Source organism: Anthonomus grandis, chromosome 7 (genome assembly GCF_022605725.1).
Source record: "Anthonomus grandis grandis chromosome 7, icAntGran1.3, whole genome shotgun sequence".
NCBI lineage: Eukaryota > Metazoa > Arthropoda > Insecta > Coleoptera > Curculionidae > Anthonomus > Anthonomus grandis.
Window position 1 is genome coordinate 27714396 of NC_065552.1, and position 22098 is coordinate 27736493.

The 22098-nt window shown below is 33.7% G+C and overlaps 1 protein-coding gene across 1 annotated transcript; it reads right to left on the bottom strand.

Annotated features, from left to right (window-relative positions):
• Positions 1-1503: 1503 nt before the first annotated feature.
• Positions 1504-13911, bottom strand: LOC126738951 (uncharacterized). Its single transcript, XM_050444451.1, has 9 exons — positions 13643-13911; positions 8245-8518; positions 7962-8147; positions 7685-7900; positions 4913-5059; positions 4521-4859; positions 4238-4462; positions 1837-2028; positions 1504-1776 (listed from the first exon to the last, which is right to left on the bottom strand). Exons 1-9 carry the CDS (start codon positions 13724-13726, stop codon positions 1604-1606), a joined length of 1836 nt encoding a protein of 611 aa, XP_050300408.1. The 5' UTR covers positions 13727-13911; the 3' UTR covers positions 1504-1603.
• Between the last annotated feature and the right edge of the window lie 8187 nt (positions 13912-22098).

The window sequence follows — 22098 nt, forward strand, 5'->3', positions numbered from 1 at the left end:
TGTGATCAGCAGTTCCTTCCAACACCAATGACACTACGGGTTGTTCGCAGTACATCGATTGAGAGAAACCAGCTAGAAATAGCGTCTTAAGTGTCTGTGTTAAGTTGAAAAAATCATCACTAGTTGAATTTCGTTGTCCTTTAGGTGCAGCCCCCTATGTGTGCTGTAGCTTGTGTCATGCCATTTGCTTTCATCCACCTCAAAGTGACTTTCTGTGTGGGGCCTACCCGCAGTTTAGCAGATCCTAGTTCAACAAGGGAGTCCGCTTCCTCTTTACAGTATGAGTGGCCAGGTACCGAAACAAGTTGAACCCTAAAGCCCTTCTTCATACCAGTTCCTCTAAGACCTTCATTAACTTCAGTTCAAACTTGGAGTTCACTTTTTTGGACGCAATAGCCTTAATAGCATCTCTTATTTCCGTGTCACCTTCCACTCAGTCAACAAATGGTTCTTATTTTCCCTTTTCTTTCCTCCCAAACTCGTTTCCTCCCATAGCCGGTGGTTAGCTAATCTTATTCATACCGGTGGCCAGGCCAAATGCATCGTGGGAGAAGCAGATTACAGCGTCTCTAGACTGAGAACCTCTAACTTCACACAGTGGGGCCTGGGTAAAAAAGATTGAAATAGAATCCCTCGCTAAGTACACATATACGACGCAGAATGTGGTTTGAATAGCCTAAATATTTTGACCATAACCATCTTTTGAGGGAACTCTCCCTTAGGAGACGGTTATCGGACTATGACGTTCGAGCTGATTGAATCGACTGTATTGCGGTTTGCGGTGTTCACAACTAATATTCTTCTGTGCGCATTTTAATACAGCGAATACTTTAGATTGGACGCGTGTTTTCTCAGTATATAGACTCTACTGGTATATGAGACTCGCCACAGAAGCTTGCTCTAGCTCTGTTGTTCATTTGGAGCCATCTGCGTACAGGACGCTCCCTCTGTTTACTAATGCAGGCTACCTGCTATATGGCTCACGAAGTCTTTAACGCCATAGCAGGTGTCATATATTTTTTCCCTATCAAAAGGATAGGACATTCCTTTGCACGCAGTCCTCATGTCCTCAAGGTTCAACAGACAGTTCAATAACACACTACACAATACAATATATTGTATTAGGCAATAGAATTTATTGGTTCCTATTAAGTTGCTTAATTTACATTGCGCATTTTTTTATAATGCAAAAATTGTACCTACGCCAGTGCAAAATAAAAGATAAAACAATGATATTGTAAACACTCTGAAACCAACTATGTCATTCTGGAATGACACAAGTGGCCCATCGCACAGAGTTCTGCCGAGTATATAAAGGACCGCCGCGCCGATGAAAGTCAGTAGTCAATTGTCATTTCAGTGAAGTAAAGTTCGGAATATTGGCGCGATATTTAAATAGTTGTAAAGAAATACAGTAAAAATAAATATCTCTAGTAGTCGTGAGTGATCGATTTTCGTAGTGTAAATGTGTAAATAAACTAACGAACGGGAAAAAGGATACAATATTTTCAATCAGTATATTTGAAAACAAATTTAAATAATATTTTATAATCTTAAGCTATCAGTACATTTTTCACTTATTTTGCTATTGTTTAAAATTTTCCTAGTAAACATCTGTAGGCTCCACTAAATTCTCCCCTTTCTCATCCAAATATTTCTTTCGGAAAAATTTCTTAAAAATTATGTCTATAGACCACATAACAATAGTCACGACAGTTAAACAATTCAAAAATTGCACACAATAAATATAACTACCAGTTTGTGTTCTTGTGACACCTGAAATATCATAAATTAATATGGATCAGTTCAATTAAACACTTGTTAGTATCTACTTACCAATAAAATGACCGCTCAGTAACGACATTAAGCTGTTAGCGATAATTTGTATTGCTGACGCCGACGCTAGTCGTTCTTTTGGTACGTAACTGGGGATAACTAGAGACATGTAGACTACTCTAAGGCCTTTAACGCAGCCCAAGATTACTGCTATTAGTAGTATGGATGGATAGTGGGTTACGTAGATCAGAGCTAAAAATAAGTTTATGGGTAATAAAAACAGCTTTCAGCTTGGGGTGTGGTCAATAACTTATTATAATAAATAGCAAAATATACACTGATCACTCTTTGTACCTTGAACCACGAATACTGGTAAGTAATAAGTAAGAAGTAATAAATTCTTGATAAGAAAAAGATAGTAGACCTATGCGCGGATAACATGGAAAATATGAGATTAAAAATAGATATCTCACAGTGCGATACGACGAACCACAACTAGTGCTGTGCACTGAAATAAAGACTATAATCAGTGGCGGTTCCTGAGATATGAAGGGTCTGTACACTGATAGATAAATAAGAAAATAGTAATGGAATCCTCTTGTTTAAAATTAATTTTTCCTAGACTGCTACCAACGACTCGTCAAAACCGTCATGACAGCCAAACATCGCTTCATAATACCCTAAGCATCTATTTATTTGATCGTATCAGAGTTCAAAAGGTAATGAAAATAATAATAAAATGCAAACCTTTTTACTTTCTCTATGGCTCGGACTGCATATACTGCAGCCTATTCTCCCATTAGGCCTAACGCTATGTCGCAACGAGAGAGCAGTGTTAATATTAAATTTGCAGCCCTGCTTTGTATCGCCCAACTACGTTTATATGATAAACAGCACAGAAAAGGGTTATTTACTACGCTGAGCAACTATGCCGAGAGTTGATTTCTCTGTGCAGTCAGTGGCGAGTGTACTGACTGTGATTATGCTTTATTTTATGTATTTTCATTTTACTTTTCTTCTACTATTTGGTGTGTATTCTTGCGTTGGTAACAGCTATATAATGTAGTAAGCCCTTTAGGGAGTTTTAAAAGGAAAATTTGGGGCCAATCCTGATATAACCGTCCTGTGATCTGTTCAACTGTATCTGACTTGGCATTCAAAAACTCCTTAAGAAAAACCATTATATAAGGCTTTAATAAATAAAAAAAGATTTGTCAATGAGGATCGAACCTGGGACTCCCAGCTCCACGCACCAGCCCAGTATATTTTTTTGAACCACTATCTAAATTTTAAACCACTGACTCAATAAATATAACTACCAGTTTGTGTTCTTGTGGCACCTGAAATATCAATGAGGATCGAACCTGAGACTCCCAGCTCCACGCACCAGCCCAGTATATTTTTTTGAACCACTATCTAAATTTTAAACCACTGACTCAATCCAACAGACTTCCGTTAAATCCAGAATTCAAAGACATTGCTACATATGTTTTGCGTCATATATTTGCTGCCTTCCCTATTTAGCCATTAAGAGCCTGTATATCTAACATTCTTATAGGAAGAGAAGTACTAAATAAAGAGTCAAAAAGATCAATCAGGTGTAACTATTTTGGCATATAAACAAATAAATTACTAACTTAGACTTTCTTCCAGTCAAGAGAACAGAAGTTAAAGTTTTAAAAGTTATATCGTGGAAATGAGAGCAGTATTATCAAGAGAATAGATGATATAGAAGCCCAGGGGAAAAATCCAATGAAATATTGTTAAAGGGTAAGCAAATAAGGTAATAAGCGACAAAACTTTGTTTTAGGAACGAAGAACAAAAAAATTACTTGAAGTTAATCAACCAATGAGTCCCGAATATATTTTTGTACGAACTATGAAGAAAGAATTTTGGGAAAAAGCCATAGCAATTGCATTAATCTTATATCTTTTTCTATCTACAAAACTTAATATAACTATGATAAAACATCACATATTTATGAAGAGCTAAATAGTGTTCTTTAGTTAAATAGTGTTTAATTTAGTAAGAGGCAATGTATGCTAAGTGTACTATTTTGACTAACTTTTTAGTCTCTTGAAGTGATGAAGAAGATGCGCAGTAAAAAAAGAAGAATGTCAAGAGAACATATTTGTGCGAAGAAATTTGAAGACTACAAAGTGGTATTAGAATTATAAAACTTAAATGGAACTATTATATTTCTAATAGAAAAGGCACAACATTAATGGAAAATGGTTTTTGATGATGGAAATGATGGTAAAAGTGTAATAATTAAACATCAAACATGAAACATTGTATCAAATGCAGTGACTACTTCTCTAGCTAATTCCAGGTAAAATATTCATGGACATTTGCATTTCAAGTTTGCATAACCAGGCAACTGTCCATTAATATTAGATGACATATATTTAGATTATATAGAGATGCACTATTTCCCAAAAAAGTACAAAAATAACTTACCAAACCTTGCCAAAATAATAACAAGTAATACAGCAATGATCATTACCCTGGCCGGCTGCCTAAAGCAATCCCCAATATGAGGAGCGAGAAATCGGAACAATATATCAGCTGCTCCCAACAGTGATAAAAATGCTGCAATTTCGGCAATAGTTAGTTCATATTCAAAAAGCAGAAATGGTAGCAATACAGTAAAATTCATTTCCGCCACTATAGCAAACGAGATTCCTGTAAAACCATCAATTAAATTATACCTTTGAAGTAGGCAAATAACATGTAACTTTACCTATCATAATACTGACGTATCTTAAATCTGAAAATATATCCAAGCCAAATACTTCAACTGCTTGATAAATCCAACTTTTATACCACGGTAAACTATGAACGTTAAAACTTAGCTCTTTATACACCATGTGTTCTTCAAAGTCGATATTTCTCTTGATAGTTTCATTACTATGTTTATCTTTTACAAGCTCAGAGACTGTTGTATGTTCTGATTCTGTAGTTTTGTCGTCAAAAAGGTTGTAACAGCTTTCCAGGTTGACACTTTCCTCACTTTTCCACCAAGTTGTTTTTGTGAGCACCCGTTGAGGAGCAACATAAGAAGAGCTACGTCTTTGACCAACTGAAAGTTAATAAAATTAATCAAATAATTTCCAAGCAGTTTATTTAGTATACCAGATTCTAATGAATAGAGACTTCCTCCAAGTGCAGAGTCTAGTCCCATAATAGCAGCATTTTCCTGTTCATAATTGATGGAAATGATTGAGTCTTTACGTCTGAATCCAGGGAATTTCCGGTTGCTTAGGAACTCCCTTGGAGGGACTAAAAAATTTTTTGTATTATAAACCTAATAAGAAATTTTATTATTTTTATAATTTGAAAATGTATAGGTTGCATGAATATTTCTCTCTTTAAGAACCCTGGTCAATGATACCGTATCAGATAAAATAATAGGGACCCTGTCCTTTTTAATCATACTTATATCAGATATAGCACTAAAGTGGAATCATCAAAATATACTACAACAAAATAATTCTCTCCTCAAGTTATTATAGTTGCAGTACCCAGGAATTAACAACATCCAGTGAAAAATTAAGAATATCTTTCACACAATATCCACAGGAAAATTTTGCCTATTATTGGTGGAATGTTTTTGATACAGATGAAAATTTCACAACCTACAGTTTGGAACATTGAAGTGAATAAGTGACAGTGACTGGACTGCCATCTATTAACTTATATATAAAAATGATAATGCGCCTAGTTATGACAATTTGCAACCCATCTTGAGGCTAGACCTTTTCAGAAGAGAATAAAAATTTATAGACTGCAAAACCATAGTAGACGTCATCAATGAGCAATATAATATTTTCCGTCAAAAGAGAACTTTTTACTTTTTTTTAAAGGTAAACCCCATGATGGTCATATCTCTCTGAGAAGTTTATATTATACGATATTAAAGTTTAAGTATTCAGAAAATATGACCTCCTTACATACTTAAGATTTTTCTTGTTAGATCAGTATAATAAACCTATACACTGACATATAGTTAGTAGATTATTATACCGACATGACCATTTCTCTGCTGGGAGACACGTCTGCGTTCATTCCTTTGATTTCGAAACTGTCTGTAGAATTTTGGATCTTCACTAAAGAAGTGTGATTTGTGATGTTCAAAGAGATTTTGTTATTGTTTTGAATTAAGGTGAAATGTACAGGGAATCCAATAGCAGCGGATTAAGAAGCAAAAAGTTTACACTATCAGAAGTCCTTGTGAATAAAATCGACACTTGAACTTTGTTCTCTAAGATTTTAAATAATTATGTCTCATATCCCACCAAGGTAAAAGCATTAGCAACTCCGTTTATCATGTTATCAAATCTTTGCAAAAATCTTTTTCAACCAAAAAGCATTTAAGGATTGGTTAAAAATCCCTTTATACTTTACATCCTCCCTATCAAGAAACTTTGCAGATGATAGCAATGTAGCTGTTCTTTCATAAATCAATACAATTTTCAAGTTTCACGAACATGCTAAAGAGTAAATGTAATGACCTTAGGAGAGAACTTGAAAAATGGGCTGCAAGCAATTTCCTTGCCTTCCTCCCCAATATGGTTGTTGATAGCTTAGGATGAGGAGTACCCTTTTTCTTACTGTTTATATTGATGTCATTTTTTTGACAATTTTTTAGCATTTTCTCTGCTTTCTTCAAAGTTGTCTTCAGGTACGGATCCGTTAAGAATCCTGTAGGTCCTTTAGTTGCTGTGACTCTTTCCGTATTATTTCCGCTGCTTTTGTGATATTTTGTATTTCGCTGTTGCGGTCAAAATTGATTTTGCATCTTGTGGATCCCTTCCTATACAGGGTTTTAATGATTCTCACCTTTGTTGAACCATAATAATGGAGTTGTACTGTAGGTATTGTCCTGTGATACACTGATGTCCTTAGGCGTGCATTGTTATTCTCTTTACAAAAGCAAAGGGTAATGCTGACTCAGTTTCCAACACCATCGTGAACTTTATGCCTGGCATAATGTTATTGATGTGCTCCAGAAAGTTTTCTACCTTTATATCCTAATAAATATATGTGTCATTATCATATCGAAGCCTGACCTTGGGTTTGGATTGAGCTGTCCTTAAAGTGTGTTCCTCGAACCACTTCATGTATATGGCCACCATTCAGGCCACCATTGGAGATAATGCTGATCCCATTGGAAGTCCTTCATCCTGGGCGTAAAACCTATCGTTCAATCGAAAGTACGAGCTAGACAACTTCCAAAAGGTCAAACACTCTCTCCAGGGAAAGTTCAGTGCGTTCTGCAAGTGTTGAATCCTGTCCGAGTTTTACCCTGATAATGTTAAGGGATTCTCCGATGGGTATATTTGTATAAAGACTTTCAACATTAAAGCTGACTATCTTATCGGTGAGACTAATGTTAACTTAGTAGCCTAAAGGAGTTTGAGGAAATGAGCTGAGTTTCCTACGGGGTTCATGTTCATGTTGGCAAGTTTTGTTTTTGACGAACATTGTATATTGGACAGAAGCAAAGATTTTGTCTAACAAGGAAGCATTTGGATCAATATTCGAAGAAAAAAAGATTCCTGTAACTTATATCATACGAAACCAAGGAATCTTCGCCAGCCCTGTGTTGATATTCCCAACATTTGGAGATTCAGACTCTCAGGACAGCTACATATAAAGCACTTCACACATGACCAGACATCTCTAGTATATAAGCCTGTAGAATATTTGTTGTTTGTTTACACTTGATAAGGGCTGGAGATACTTTCCAGCCGAAATATTGTGCTAAATTGAAAATAAAGAAAATGATTACCAAATTAAAGTTTTCGAATGTCTACCACTTTCAAAAACATTATGCTGTATAGTCTTAGAACTATACAGATATATAGATACGAAATGGGATCATCATTGGTCTTTTTTACCTACAGAGTTGATATTGCCTGGCAGGCCCTGTTTGCTGAGGGAGTATTAGTGGATCCAAAACTTCGTTCGTTTCCAACGTATTTTGTTCAGTTTGTTTCTTATCAATTTCTACAGCTCCTTCAACATCCGTCCGATTTTCTTCGGTTTTTGGTACCTTTTTCATATGCCACCTTACTGGTTGTAATAAGATGGCGCCTATATATCCATGAGCAATTATACCTATATTTTAAAACAGACAATCAATCATATTAGGCCTGTACTAAATATAAGCTGAACTTACCAGCTAAAATCAGAATAACGCCATCAGGATGATAGTTTTGTATTAACAAATTAATAATTTGGGGCATCAGAATCGGTCCGAGAGCTGTTAACGTCATTGAGAGACCAATCGCTTTGTTTTGTTCATGTACAAAGTAAGATTTGATGGCTAGGGTGTATGAGGATGTATTTAGGCCAACTCCTAAGGCTATAAGATTTAAATGAGTATTATTTATTGCCGTTTTTACATTATGCTTTATTGAAATGATAAATTTATGTTAAAAAATAGTGTCATAGTGACTTACCAGCAACAAATCCAAAAGTGATCATAAACCCCAAATAATTATGGATCCATGAGCTCATGCCAAGACCAAAAAAGACAAAAGTAACTCCCGCGAGAGTCACCTTTCGATATCCAAATCTGTTTAACAATAAGTTATTGAATAAAGCGGTTATTTGGCCGAAACATGTGTTAACATTCAAGGCAAACCACATCTGGGTGGTAGTCATGTCGATTTCCAGTTCCATTTTGTCTTTGAAGATTAAAACTACGTTCTGGATTAGCGGCACCATTAAGAACTAAAATGATTTATCATTTAGTTAAATATTATATTTAAATTCTAAGCTCTTTTATTAGGAATGAAATGAAATATCTGACATCGTACATCATCATGAATGGAACTAAAACCGTTTTAGACATCTGATTTAGGAAGATGTAAGCAACAAGGACAGGGTAAAAGAGAGATAATGCCCTGTCAACCCGGGTTTCTAATAATTATTCATTCTTCCGATTTCACTTCAACAAATATAATTGAATTATTATTTAACTTAAAGAAGAATTTGAGTCCAATTTTCAAACTAAGACATTTTGAGGCGGAATGAGATATATACTTAAGTATGAGAATGCAAATGCGGTGATTAGTGGAGTAAGAAGAAATTCCTGCTATAATCAAGTGAAGTGAATTTTGAAGCAAATTTTAATCTTCTTGATGTATCTTCTTATTTGGAACTTATATTAACCTTATCTTTAATTGTTCGCAGATGATTTTAGATTTATTGACTTCTTAAATATATTGGTTGACTCAATGGTATAAAGTTGAACACCATCCTCCTCTTTTGAAAAATACTGTCCAAAAATAAAAGCAATAATTAGAAGATCTATTTAAATCTGCCCAGTGAATCCCACATAATTTCTTTGTAAAGAAAATTTAATTCCACCATTCTTCTCATTCAACAATTCAACTCACTTCTAAAGGACTCCGGTTATTTCACTTGAATCTGAAGTCATCAAATACAAGAAAATCTGTCTTCTTTCCATAATTCCAAAAATCATAAAGTGGTGCTGAAAATATGTTCGATATTTGTTTAAGCGTCATAAATTAATTTAAGCAGATCTGTCAGGGGCCTTTGCCCCCCCTTTGAAAGAATATATGTGATGGGACAATTTTGAATATAAAAGTCACTTAACCTGAAGGACATAAAATGAAATTTTTAGAGTAGTTTCTACTAGCGAAAATTTGAGAGCTTGTGCCGTTTTGGCAGCTAGTATGATAAAAAATTGCCTTTCAATAGATATTTTCAAAAAAACACATATGAGCCTCTTTGAATAGGAATAGTCCTCTGAAATTTTCTGAACTGTAGGAAAGAGTATAGAACAATTTTGACAGTGCGGCTTCCGATATGCAGGTAACAATAGTTAAAAATGGACACTGTGTATATTTCAAATGATGCAATGGTTATTTTTAAAAATCTAATTAGCGGTTCCAAAGGTTACAATTACCATTTTAACCTTTGTGGTTTAGTATGTACAAGATCTCGTTTTCATTTCAATTAAACGTAGACTATAACGAAAACTATATGATTTAAATCAGTTTAGATAAAACACGTTTATCGTGATCCCAGTTTTGAAATATCGGTAGCGTAAAATAAATAAATATTATATTATTACAAAAAAACATGCAATAGCCAATATAATGCGGCTCAACATAGAGCTTATATAGTTTAAAGGTGAACAATGTGTAAATTCAAGATAAACGTGAATAAGCTCCGTCGCGTCGTATTTTAAAGTACATAATGCAATAGGCATTAGCAATAGGTTTATCTCTATCTCGCGTCATAGCCAATACTGGACAATATATACAGGATTAAATTCTCAATATGTATGTACATACACTATGAACCCAACCAGCTTGCATCTACCAAACCGGGGATCATACTAACATCATATGCAACCTATATGCAACAACGATTGTCATCCGTTGAAGGTATTTCCGAAGAAGGTAGTTAAGACGTATTCCGAAAGGCTACATTTAGAAGAAATAAGAATACCCCAAGAACGCGGAGTTCTACTATTAAAATCTCATATATAAAGAGGAATATCAGAGAAGACATCAGGGTTATCTACCTCATTGTGAACTTAAATGCAAGATACAGCATGAAAATTATACCAGTCTGCAATTGGAGGTCTTCTACGATAACCTAAATAAATCCTTAAACATATGTGCTACTCATTACATCTTACTAGCGATTTAAATAGGTACCTAACTTGGTAGAAAACAAGACTAGTCGGAAAATTCCTCAGGCAATACAGATAATAAAGCAGATATGGAAAGAGAAACGAAAAAGGTTACCACCTTTGCGACTTCTCTAATAAGAAAATGGTCTTTACTTTAGAGTACTAATTCTTAGTAACGAATTCTTAGGAATTAGTTCTTTAGTAAAAAGTCACAACAAAAATGGACGTGCATTAGCTCAGTTGGGAATGCAAGAACCGACATAGATTTCATTATCTCTAACAAAAAGGAAAGAGTCCATGATGTAACAGCTTTAAGCAACTTTTTAATAGGTAGCGACCACGGGATGGTAAAATCAAAAATAGCCATCAACATTAAAGAAGAGCGAATAAAGATGGTGAAAAAGATTAATTACATGAAATGGACTCCACCCAATAACGCAGGCACTTTTTGAAACGACATTAACGAACACCTATCAGAGCAAAGAAAAGAATCAGCGTTGCATATTGGATATTGACGAACTAAATGAAAACATAGTAGATATTACAAAACAAGCAAACCAAGTAAATTGTGCTAGAACTAGCCAAAAAAATAGAGTAGTAAATCTTAACAACAGACAAAAAATAAATTATAAAAGTAGTAGAGGAATTCTATAAGAACTATACGCTACATATAAAAGGAAACGTACCCGTGACCCAATTCCGAAATGTATAAATCAGAGACCAGAGGAAATCCCAGAAATTACAATTTATTAGATGCAAATGGCAATTTTTTAAATTAAATACAACGAGTTTTTAAATTAATTAAATCGAGAGAAGATGAGGTGGTCATTGAAGCTCTTAAACTGGATAATGGAACAATACAACCATTAGCAAATTACCATCCTATCAGTATGCGGTATCATCTGTACAAGCTATTCACTCAATAAATAATAATTATTATTATATTATAGATTATATTATAATATTATAGATTTATTGTGAAAATGGACCTTATATATACCCTTTATATTTGTTCTTGAGTATATGTTTAAATCTGTTAATTTGGAAAATCTTGGGTTAAACATAATAGGTTAAAGCCTAATACATTTAGGATTTGCAGAGTCCCAAATCTTTGATAAATGGTATCCTTTTAAGGTGGCATTGTTTGATCATATATTGAAAATAAATTGGTATATTCAGGAGCAACAAACACACTTACAAACAAAGACATTTGAGGAATGGATACAGAAAAACCCTTAAGACTACCACAGATTGATAGAACTGGAGTGTAAATGTGTCAATTTGTAAATTTTTCTCTTAAGCTTTTTGAGTTTGTGGATCAACAATCTGTGAGAAAGGCTGTCAAATGCCTCGGAGTCTGTATAAATAGTATCAACTTGACAGCCCAAGGACCTAGAAAGAACATCTACATGTGCACCATATTGGTGCACACCCTGGTTTCTGCAGAGACCGTGTGACTCTATTTGGGCGTAGTGGATTCTAATGTTCCAAGTTGTGTGGGTCTAAAAGGGAGGCAGCTACGTGCTTTTTATATGTATTGTCAGGTTAGTCTGGTCCCTGGGAAGCAAAAAATTGCCTTGAATTAGGATTTTTGTAATTTTTTTATTTTATTTTTCACTGTAAATAAAGAAATGATGAACTTTTAACTTTATCAGTGAATTTTATACCAACACCATTAATAGTTTATCATTACATTTTTAAGTTTAAAATTACAAATAAAATAAACTAAAAAAAGCTGAAATGAGCTAAATCAAAGCCAGATACATTTAGTTGGCAACTTTCGTAAAAATCGAAAACTTAATCCGAAGGCAGTTATAATAGCCAAATTGAAATAGGCCCAAATGAAGATGAAAAAAAACACGAAAGTTGTAGTTGGAAAATGGAAGGATAAGCGCGATGTTCTATTTCTGACAACGCAAGCTATCCCAGAAATGGTTGAGGTTCCAACAAAAATAGGAAATATATTAAAACCATTAACAATAGTGGATTACAATACAGCAAAAGGCTTTGTCGATATTCAGATCAAAAAGCTGCTTACAGTTCTCGTAGTACGCGGCGGAGTCAAATGTTATAGGAAAATTATCGTCGAACTATTGACAAACACTGTTTCAGTCAATGCCTTGGTCCTGTTCAAGGAAGTAATTGGAAAGAACATGAGTGTAACATAATTTCGCAAAAATATCGTATGTGGTTTGTTGGACAACGAACCTAAAAATAACATACAAGTGCAACATGTTTTAGAGGAGAAGGAAACTCGAGGAAGGTACTCAACTTGTTATAAAAATTTCCCAGAAAGAGAAGGATGCCAATCAGCTATGAAAAATGTCAAAAAAGTATATCCTTTTTGCCCTACATGCTCTGAAAGTGTTACATAGTGTGTGTAAAGTGTTTTTTTGAAATTCAAATTTTTTCCATTAAGAGTCATAATGGCTAATAATTGTATTTTTCTATGTATGAAATATTATGTTATCTTTATAACGAGAATCACTAGTTTATTTTGTCAAAATAAAATATAAAAGAAACATTCCTGGATGTGGGCTAATATGGTATATATGGTCTGTGGTAAACTTAACTTGTTTTTTCTCCTGCTCAGACCGTGTATACCAAATTGGTGCGCATGACGCGAAACGGTCTTTTACCAAGATTTAGAAAAATAATACCCTGGCCCAGGAGTAAAGTTTCAAATATTAGGGCTGATCGTTAACGTGTTAAAATTGTACATCTAGAAGTAAATCCAAACGATATAAGTAAGACATATAAATAAAACAATAGCTAGTAAATAGTCAAAGATTTAAAAAAAATTAAACCAACTCTAAGAATTATGCAACTAAAAAACTAAACCAAAAAATACTAAACAATGCTAAATAAGACAAAAACAAGACAATTTTTTACTTTTAGGATTTTTTCTCATTTTAATAAATTCCAGTTGGGATGATACCATGTTATCATAAAATTTATACATATTCTTATCCAAAAATGAAGTGGCTTCAGGAGATGAGTGGATTAACCGGACGAATGAATACCATATAATCATTGACACATATATAATTCAATTATAATTAACATATATAATTGACCTGTACAATAATCACTCTTGCAAAATGTATTAAAACATATTTTTTAAATAGTTTTAAAATGTGGCAGGCGAGCTTGAATATGTATAACATTGATGCTAAAGAAAAGCTTACATTATTTAGGACACTAGCGAACACTATAACCCAACCGTAACCCCCGTCGGGAGGCTTAAGCACCGTCTCCATTGCTTGAATCATCGAATTTTTGTTCACTTTCCAGACATCTCACAGTAACACAAAATGTCTTGTCCCAACATTCATAGAATATAAAATTTAATTAGGACCGCATCGAATAAATAATTAAGAGAGACGGATTTGAAGCATCGTAAAACAACCTACTGATTTATCATGAGCGTGTGTAAACAACTCATTCTCTTATCGCACTCTCGACGCTTATAAGCAGAGAAAAAAGCCCATTTTTATTTTTTTCAACAGAAAAAAAATTATAGTTTAGATTTTACTGCGCCAACGAGAAAAGCTGACGTTTAATCTTTTTGTTTGGATGTACACCTGCAATTAGGTTTGTTATGGTTGTGATGGGTTAACACATATTTATGCAATTTTTATACGGTGATCCAAATGAATTTAAGTAGAATGAAGAGAGAAGTTAACTATTTAAAAACATTTAAAAGATAAAATTAGAGCGGTTTTAGCGAGGCTAGTGGTAATTATGACACTGCTGTTCGCATCTTTAGTTTCCGGAACAACATGTAAACAGGAATTTCTTTTCGAATAAAACTTCAAATTTTTTGAGTATTAGTTACGGTAAAAAACACCTCAAAATATGGAATTACCAAAGAATTGCTGAATATGTCAAACTGCAAGTTCTATAGTGGTTAATCTCTAGCAGAATACTAAAGAAACATGGTGACACAGCTCGCGTTCTTCTATTAAGAAAAAGTAAAAAAAAATTAGATCTCATACTTATATGAAATGTCCTCTTCTTCTGAGAATATGACACCTGAGACAGTAGATTGTAAGGGTTTTGTGACCCATATCGCAGGCAGAGAGGAGTGACACAACTCCAATGGGCCTACATTGCTAAACAGGAAAACTATGTGGTATACAGATAACTTTAGAATGAACAACAGAGCAAGTGCAGGGTTCTGTGGTGAGGCAGCAGAAGGGCATACTCGCTGGCGAAGTACGCTACTGTCTTCCAGGTCAAAGCGTTCAGTGTATTGAAATACGGACAGAAAATTCAAAATTGCGGACACAGCAATACTGCCGTATCAATCTGCTTGGAGCTGGAGACCAGGACTGCCATTAAGACTAATACGGCCGAAAAGGTAAACTCCAAGCTCGTACTACAGTGTATAAAGATTCTGGAGAAACTGGTGAGGGTAGGCTGCAGGGTTCAGCTTGTCTAAATGCCTGGCCACTTAAGCTATGCTGGAAACGAGGAAGCGGATTCCCTTGCTAGAATAAGATCTGCCCAACGGCCGGCCGGTAGGCCCAGAACTTATAATCATTGTTGCATTAATGAAAAACCTGCTGGACAAGTGGACCCTCCGGAGATAAACGGAAGCACCTGACATAAGACAGGCTATAAGGCACATATAATGGACATCTGCCTCTCTAATCAGACAACTACTGCGCATAAAGGAACGCGAATCCCGGCTAGGTATTGCAGACAACCCGGAATGCCGGTAGTGTTGGGAGGAGGATAAAACTGCAGATCACGATATCCGGAAATGCCCAGGCTCACGCGCGCTAGTATTAAATTAGTAACATTTATCAGCGACATTAAAAACTTCAAACCAGAGTGGTTTTTCCAAGGCTATTGCCCTCTGGTAACCATTGGTGGGGCATGAAAGGTCCATTAAAAGACCTACGGTACAAAACAGCCCCTTGGCTGGGGACTTCTTACAATTTAATTCAACAACTCAAACATTATTGCGAACGTCCGGAATGAACTTTGACAATAAATACATTGACAATAATGTATATGTGATTAATGTGTATATGCAGAGCTATCCTCTGCAATCCTGCAGCATGTTAGGGAAGAACGATTAGAGTATCATTTTTTCAATAGAAAGGTGAAAAATCAACCCTCATCTATTTCGCACAGATCTTCGAATCCTTCAACAGAATATTTCTTTTCTTATTGACGATAATATTGTTCGAAACTCTTTTGAAATTCAGTTAAATATTGTAATCTATGATCCCTATACGTTCTCCCTTTTCCTTTGGTTTTCTAGTTGTCTTGCCCTGAAGAGCCCAATAAGTAGAAACACACGTCGGCAAGTAAAACTTATTTTTTATTTAACATTTTTTTCTGCTTCTTTACTTGCGAAATATCCCGAAATACCTATTCTCATAAAAGAAAACATTTTGATGTAACTTATCCGAGTAAGTGGACTGGGTGCGAGAGGTGCGACAGAATAGCCAGCTTACTCACCGGACATGACACCCCTTGCAGATTCAATGTACACCCCCAGAAATTTCAAGTTAGCATTTAGAATGGATTTATTTTTATACTGGACATAAAGACACTCAGTAGAATGTTTACTTTTATAGAATAACATTAGACCTATCTTATTAGTATTTAAACACAGTTTATCGTTCTATGTTCTCTACTGTACGTGAACACTCCACCGACAAACTAGAAAGTACTAACTGAGTCACCACAACTCACATATCATCAGTGAACCGGCACTGCAAACTACTCTCCAGAGAGTCGGGTAGAACATTCGCATACAGCAAGAATAACAATAAATCCAATCTTGGGCCCTGCGGGACATCCTTACATGTAGCTGTGATACCTGATAAATAATTTGTCCGTTAATCCTTAAATTTACCAACTGATGTCTATTTTTAACATATAAGTGAAATAGGCTAAGTGTCATTCTTCTAACTTTATAACTTTTCAGCTTTTTTAGCAGCAGTGCATGATCAATGATGTTAAAGTACAAACCCGTCACAGCCTCATTATCGAGTTTTCCAATAATTTCTGAGAGGGCATGAAAAATAACCATTTGTGTAGAATACGAACTGGTCGCTTTTAAGAATATTTATGAGGAATATCAAAAGTCTAGTATACAAGGCCCTCTCGAAGGGCTTCGACACCATAGATAAAAGAGATACCGGTCTGTAGTTACCGGGATCATCTCGAACCTCCTCTTAAGAATTAGTATCAATTTTGATATCATAGTGATACAGTTTTTATACGTGTAAGTGGTATACAAATAAATTAGGAATAAAAATGCGAACTTCATCCAGCAGATTACTTACTGGCAATGCCATAACTTTCATAGTTCATACGAACGAGCTCTAGGAGGATTTCGATTATAATTATTGATTTTTTAAGTGGTAGTGTTTTGTCTAGGATCATTAATGTTTTTTGATAAATCAAACTGGTCTTGAAAAAATATCCATTTTCTAGTACTATAATTACTAACGTCTCTACCTTTCACACCCAGAATTTTTAAAAATTTCACAAGCAAATTGTATAAGGTAAATATTAATGATGATTGGGAGTACTTTCTCGACATTGCAAAAATTGCTTCATTGCTTCAAGTAGACAAGCCTAAGGAAACAGCAGAATGAAATCTATAAGCATAATAAAAAATTTTAAGGCAAAAAAAATTATACAAACATTTGGAAGATTTTCATCCATAGTATTGACCTGCTACTATAACTGACGTGTCATCTAAAAAAAAGGTTAAATAACAGCCTTTAAAAAAAGGAGGCATGTCCTTTATAAAAAGCGTAGAGAGAATGGATCTTAGAAAACTGTATTAAGGGGCTCTTATCTCAACCTCAGCACAATAAGAGAATACAGTTTGATTTAGTAGTTTATAAATATGTACGCACTTTAGAAAAATGCACAAAAAATTTCGTTAAAATTTTGGTTTAGCCTCCTCGGAAATGGGACCAGTAAATCCTTTAAAGTAACGAGCTGTAACTGCTAAATAAATAGAAATCCTCTCATCCTGACCCTAAGTCCTCTTACAATTTTTATCAAAAAGTTTCTCGTTAGAGTTACAAGGTTGGAATTTCTCACGACGCAAATTAAGAAATTCATCATAAGTTTTGACGTTATTTCTGTAGGTCAGATAAAGCTGACAGGCTTTCCGCTTTACCAATAAAAAGATCTACATTTACAGGATTCCAAGAGCATCCCTTTGGAAACATGCCGTGCAATACGAAGTTCTTAAACTTTTTCCAGGAAAGAATTTAGGGCACTTATAAACCGCTTTTATTGCCGGAGAACTGCAAGTCTCATTTACTTGAAAGGACTAAGTATTCTGCTGAAGCCAATCGAAGCTGACTGCTGTAATACTGAAAAGTTATATAAGAGTATAAGAGTTATAAGAGTTAACTGCAACTGCAAGCTTAGAATTGAAGACCTGCTCCTCCTTATCTGAGTCTTGTACCGCAACTTGACTCACTGCTGCCACCAGATTGTGATTCAATATTTAGGGCTATTTAGGTACCTTTTTCTTATGCTCATGATTGGAAGCACCATTCTTATAATTAAATATAAATAACATTTTCATAATGTTTATCAATTGCTTTTTCAAAATTTTATTGGAAAGACTGTTGCAAAATCAACACAACATAAATTCGAAAAACACATAAATTACTACAAGATATCAAATTTTCGAAAGATTTAACTGTGTCGCCCAGTACACCACTTAAGTACCGAAAAATCACATTATCTCTCGATGATCAACATACGATATGACATTGGGATTCAAGATTCAAATAACATATATTTAGTTAGTGATTATTTTAAACAGTACTATCAAAATTTGGATGACGTCGAGCTTTAAAAGTATTTATGCATGACACAAAGTAAACACTATAATAATTCTAGAGATCTGGCTTATAGTGCTCTTAAGCCATTTAGGTTTGATTTCAAATATTTATTAAACTATATATTTAAAATTGTTTGTGTATTTTTAGTTTCCTCATATTTTAGATATATTTAATTTTGATCATTGCTTATATGATAATAATTCTTGTGTCATGAGATATGCATCGAATAATGTTTTTTTTTAAATTATATAACTAAACTATTATGTAGTTTTACTACCGCGTCACGACAATTCCGCTTTTTAATTTTATTACATACAATTATCATAAATTATTTGTCACGTGGGTTGACAACTAAACTTTGTTGATAGACCATCGCGTTGCAAATTTGTACGTACCGTTGAATTTATTATTGTATTTATATTAAACAAAGCTATAACTATTAAGACAAATTTATGAATGTTATTCAATTAAATACTACAGGGTGTCCCAAACAGGTGGTAAATTTTTAGGAATTTTGAAAAACCATGAAATGGGAAAAGTTTTACATTATAACCATAACATAAAGAGTTCTCATTAATATTTTTGAAAAAATATTTACATCATAAGTAAGTTTTTTTAATATTCGGTCTATTTGGGAAATTATATTCCTAATAGTGATGAATATTTGTAATAACCTTTAATTATAATTAGGTTTTAAAAAAACATAAATAGCTGAATACTATGAAAACTAAATTTTGCACGTTAAGCAATACAATATTTTCAAGATGATCGTTGTCGGTTAATGTATCTTTAACTATTTTTAAGAACTCAGAACGTGTTAAATCTTTTTTTCTTTGAAAAGGTCAAATAGGTTAAATCTGTTTATAAATTGATTTAAGTCAAATTTAAATCAAAATATCCCTTAAGTGATAGCTGGGCAACTATATTAAATATTTAATAAAGCGTCAAATTTAAATATTTATAACTATTGGTAAAACGGGGTTCCCCTTTTCTAACCAGAAGTTGTCAGAATGTTATGAAAATAAAATTTGCATTTAGTGGTATAGTTAAATTAGTAGTTAAATAGTTAAACTACAAGCACAAAAGTAGTTAACTGATTTATTTTACACGTACACACTAAACACCCTCACTTAAGACGACTAGAGGTATTTATTTACACCGTATTTAGTAAAAAAAATGTCTTAAAATGACTGCAGGCCAATATGTTTAAATAAAAGACTTTTCTTTTTAGCTTTTATTAGAGTTAACATTATTAACAAGTAATTAATATAAATTATCGGAAGAATTAACAATTTTTCTTTTCTTTTTCGCCGATTGTTTAACAAATATTAAGTTATATTACCTAATATGATACAAAAATTACATTTTATCAACAAGATTTTTCTATAAATTTGAGTATTTACTTATTTAGACAATCAACGTATTTTCAATAATACTCGAACCTGTACTTATAATTACATTTATAAAAAACCTCGAGTTACGATTGCGACGAGTTGCTTATGTAGTCAGGACCACTCATACAAAATTTTGGATATAAAATAATTATAATAGGTTTTTTGATACACCTAAATAAATATACATTATCATGGCATATCGAGTCCTACTTTACGAGTACCCTTTTTTTTAAATTATATTGGCAACCCTTAAATAAAGAACATAGTTTTAACCATCCAACCATCTTTAAGTTTAATAAATTAAAACCCACTCCGGTTGACCTTAGCCTAAACAATAAAAAAATTGTCTTTATATGGATAAAAGGTCACTCAGGCTTATTGGGTAACGAGTCCGTAGATAAGGAAGAAAAAAATATGTTTTTTCAGATAATTTTATATTTAAAGTACACCAGGGACGTATTTCCTTTAAAACGATCAGGGAGAGAGGCCCTTGAATATGAGTGTGCCTGTGTAGCTTGGAATATGTATGAACAAATACATAAATACAAAAAAAACATACCCTTCAATTAGGAAAAATTTGGTCAGAAACACTGTAGCTCTTGGCAATAATTTTGAAAGATAGCTGTCAATTTCCTATTTTAGATTTTTCGTGACAATATAGATAAATAATTAAAATTATTCATCAATTTGCTTCTTTAAAAACAATGAAGCTTAACACGACTTACATAGAACTTAAATAACGAGCGTATAATAGATATAGGCAATTATTTACTTTGCCTAGAAAATTACGACCGATACGAGATTCTAAGCACTACTTTCATCTGCAACAAAAAGATTAAAAAAGTGTATTTTATGTATCTTTAAAATTCTGCAAATGCTCGTATGGATTATACACTGAAAGTCGCTGCCGGGTGCTTAATGTAGGGTCCATAAATATATATATATCCAAAACTGCAATTTCCTAAGTTCGTTTTCCATCAATTTAGAGTGATTGGTTTTCGGCTTGCAACTGATTTTGTCTTTCAAAAACTTTGCCATCAGCTCAATTATTAATTTTCATTCATTTGATTAAATATCTGAGCTGCAACATTACATAGTACATCTACCATTTTCGTAATATAGTTCAATCAGCGATACTCTTTCTACAGTTATAAACTATTTTAGAATAAACTATTTTAGAATTAAATAAAATTTAGCGACAAACACTTCAAGATTTAACAGGTTAAGTGGAACTCAACAGGTTTTTACATTTTTTCAAAAAAATGCAATAAATCGTTTACTAAAGAGAAAGGTTTTTTTTTAATTGTATTTTTTGTTATTTTCTCAAAAATGACTTCATGACAATTTTAAAAAATTGACAAAATCTTTCCCTCTCAACATAAAAACGACGGGTCTAAGTGCTTTTTTTTAACAAGTGTTATATGAAATATCAGCCTTGTATCGTTTTGATTGGCCCACCCTGTATATCTATTTAATTTTTTGTTTGTTTTAAATGCAAATTTGGCTGACATGTTTATTAACATATTGTTGTCTGATGTGCTGTATTATGCATTACCTTAATTGTATATTTAAATGTATGGTGTTATGGAAGATCGTGTCACGCGAATAACACTTATTTATTTGAAAAAAATATTGAAATTAACCACATCCGAATTCATTTTGGTAACACTGCTGATCAATAATTCATAAAAAACACAAAAATTCATCGTAGTATATTGGGGAAATCAATCAAACCAGATGTAGTCTGAAAAAATATGTATTATTAGCTTAGCAGAACGCTTTCGACGTATGAGTTAAAAATACACATACAACTCCCTCTCAGTTAGCACTGATGATGGCTCAGACGCCGAAAGCGCTCTGCCAAGGTAATAATAAATATCTTACCTCTGGTTTGATTGTTATACGTACTATATCCTTCTTTTAAAAATATGACAATTTATAGAAGTAAAATATCGAGAACTCGAAACAACAAAATTTAAAGAAGAGTTAATAGGAAAGAAAGTAATTATTAATAGAGTATGACCACCTCCTGTAACAATACAACATAAGCTGTTATTATATTGACATTGCTTCTGCATACAATTTAACAACTCTTTCAAAAAGTTTTTAGCAGCATGCGGACGTGCATAAGTATACATTTTTAATAAAATTCTGGAGCGCGTCGACGGACAATGGGTTCCATCCCTAACAAAAAACAGGGATATTCGTTTGGTGTTAGTGGAAACCAAATTAGTTCGAAAACCTATCGAAAGGGCGGCCCAAACCACCAAAGTCCCGCCATGGTACCTGTCAACTTGAGGCATTCGTCACATCCTTGGCCATCTTAACTAAGGACGGAAACCAAACCTTGATTCATCGGTAAAAAATGCATGCCCATTCACGCTTTTGGCAATTCTGATATTCTTAGGCCCA

Excerpts from the sequence above, each read along its gene's own strand:
- LOC126738951 (XM_050444451.1), bottom strand. The coding sequence starts at position 13,726 with ATGATTCAAGCAATGGAGACGGTGCTTAAGCCTCCCGACGGGGGTTAC. Across the intron at positions 5,060-7,684 it reads TGCCAGGCAATATCAACTCT|TCCCTCCAAGGGAGTTCCTA; the intron begins GTAGGTAAAAAA and ends AAAATTTTTTAG. Across the intron at positions 1,777-1,836 it reads ACTGAGCGGTCATTTTATTG|GTGTCACAAGAACACAAACT; the intron begins GTAAGTAGATAC and ends ATGATATTTCAG.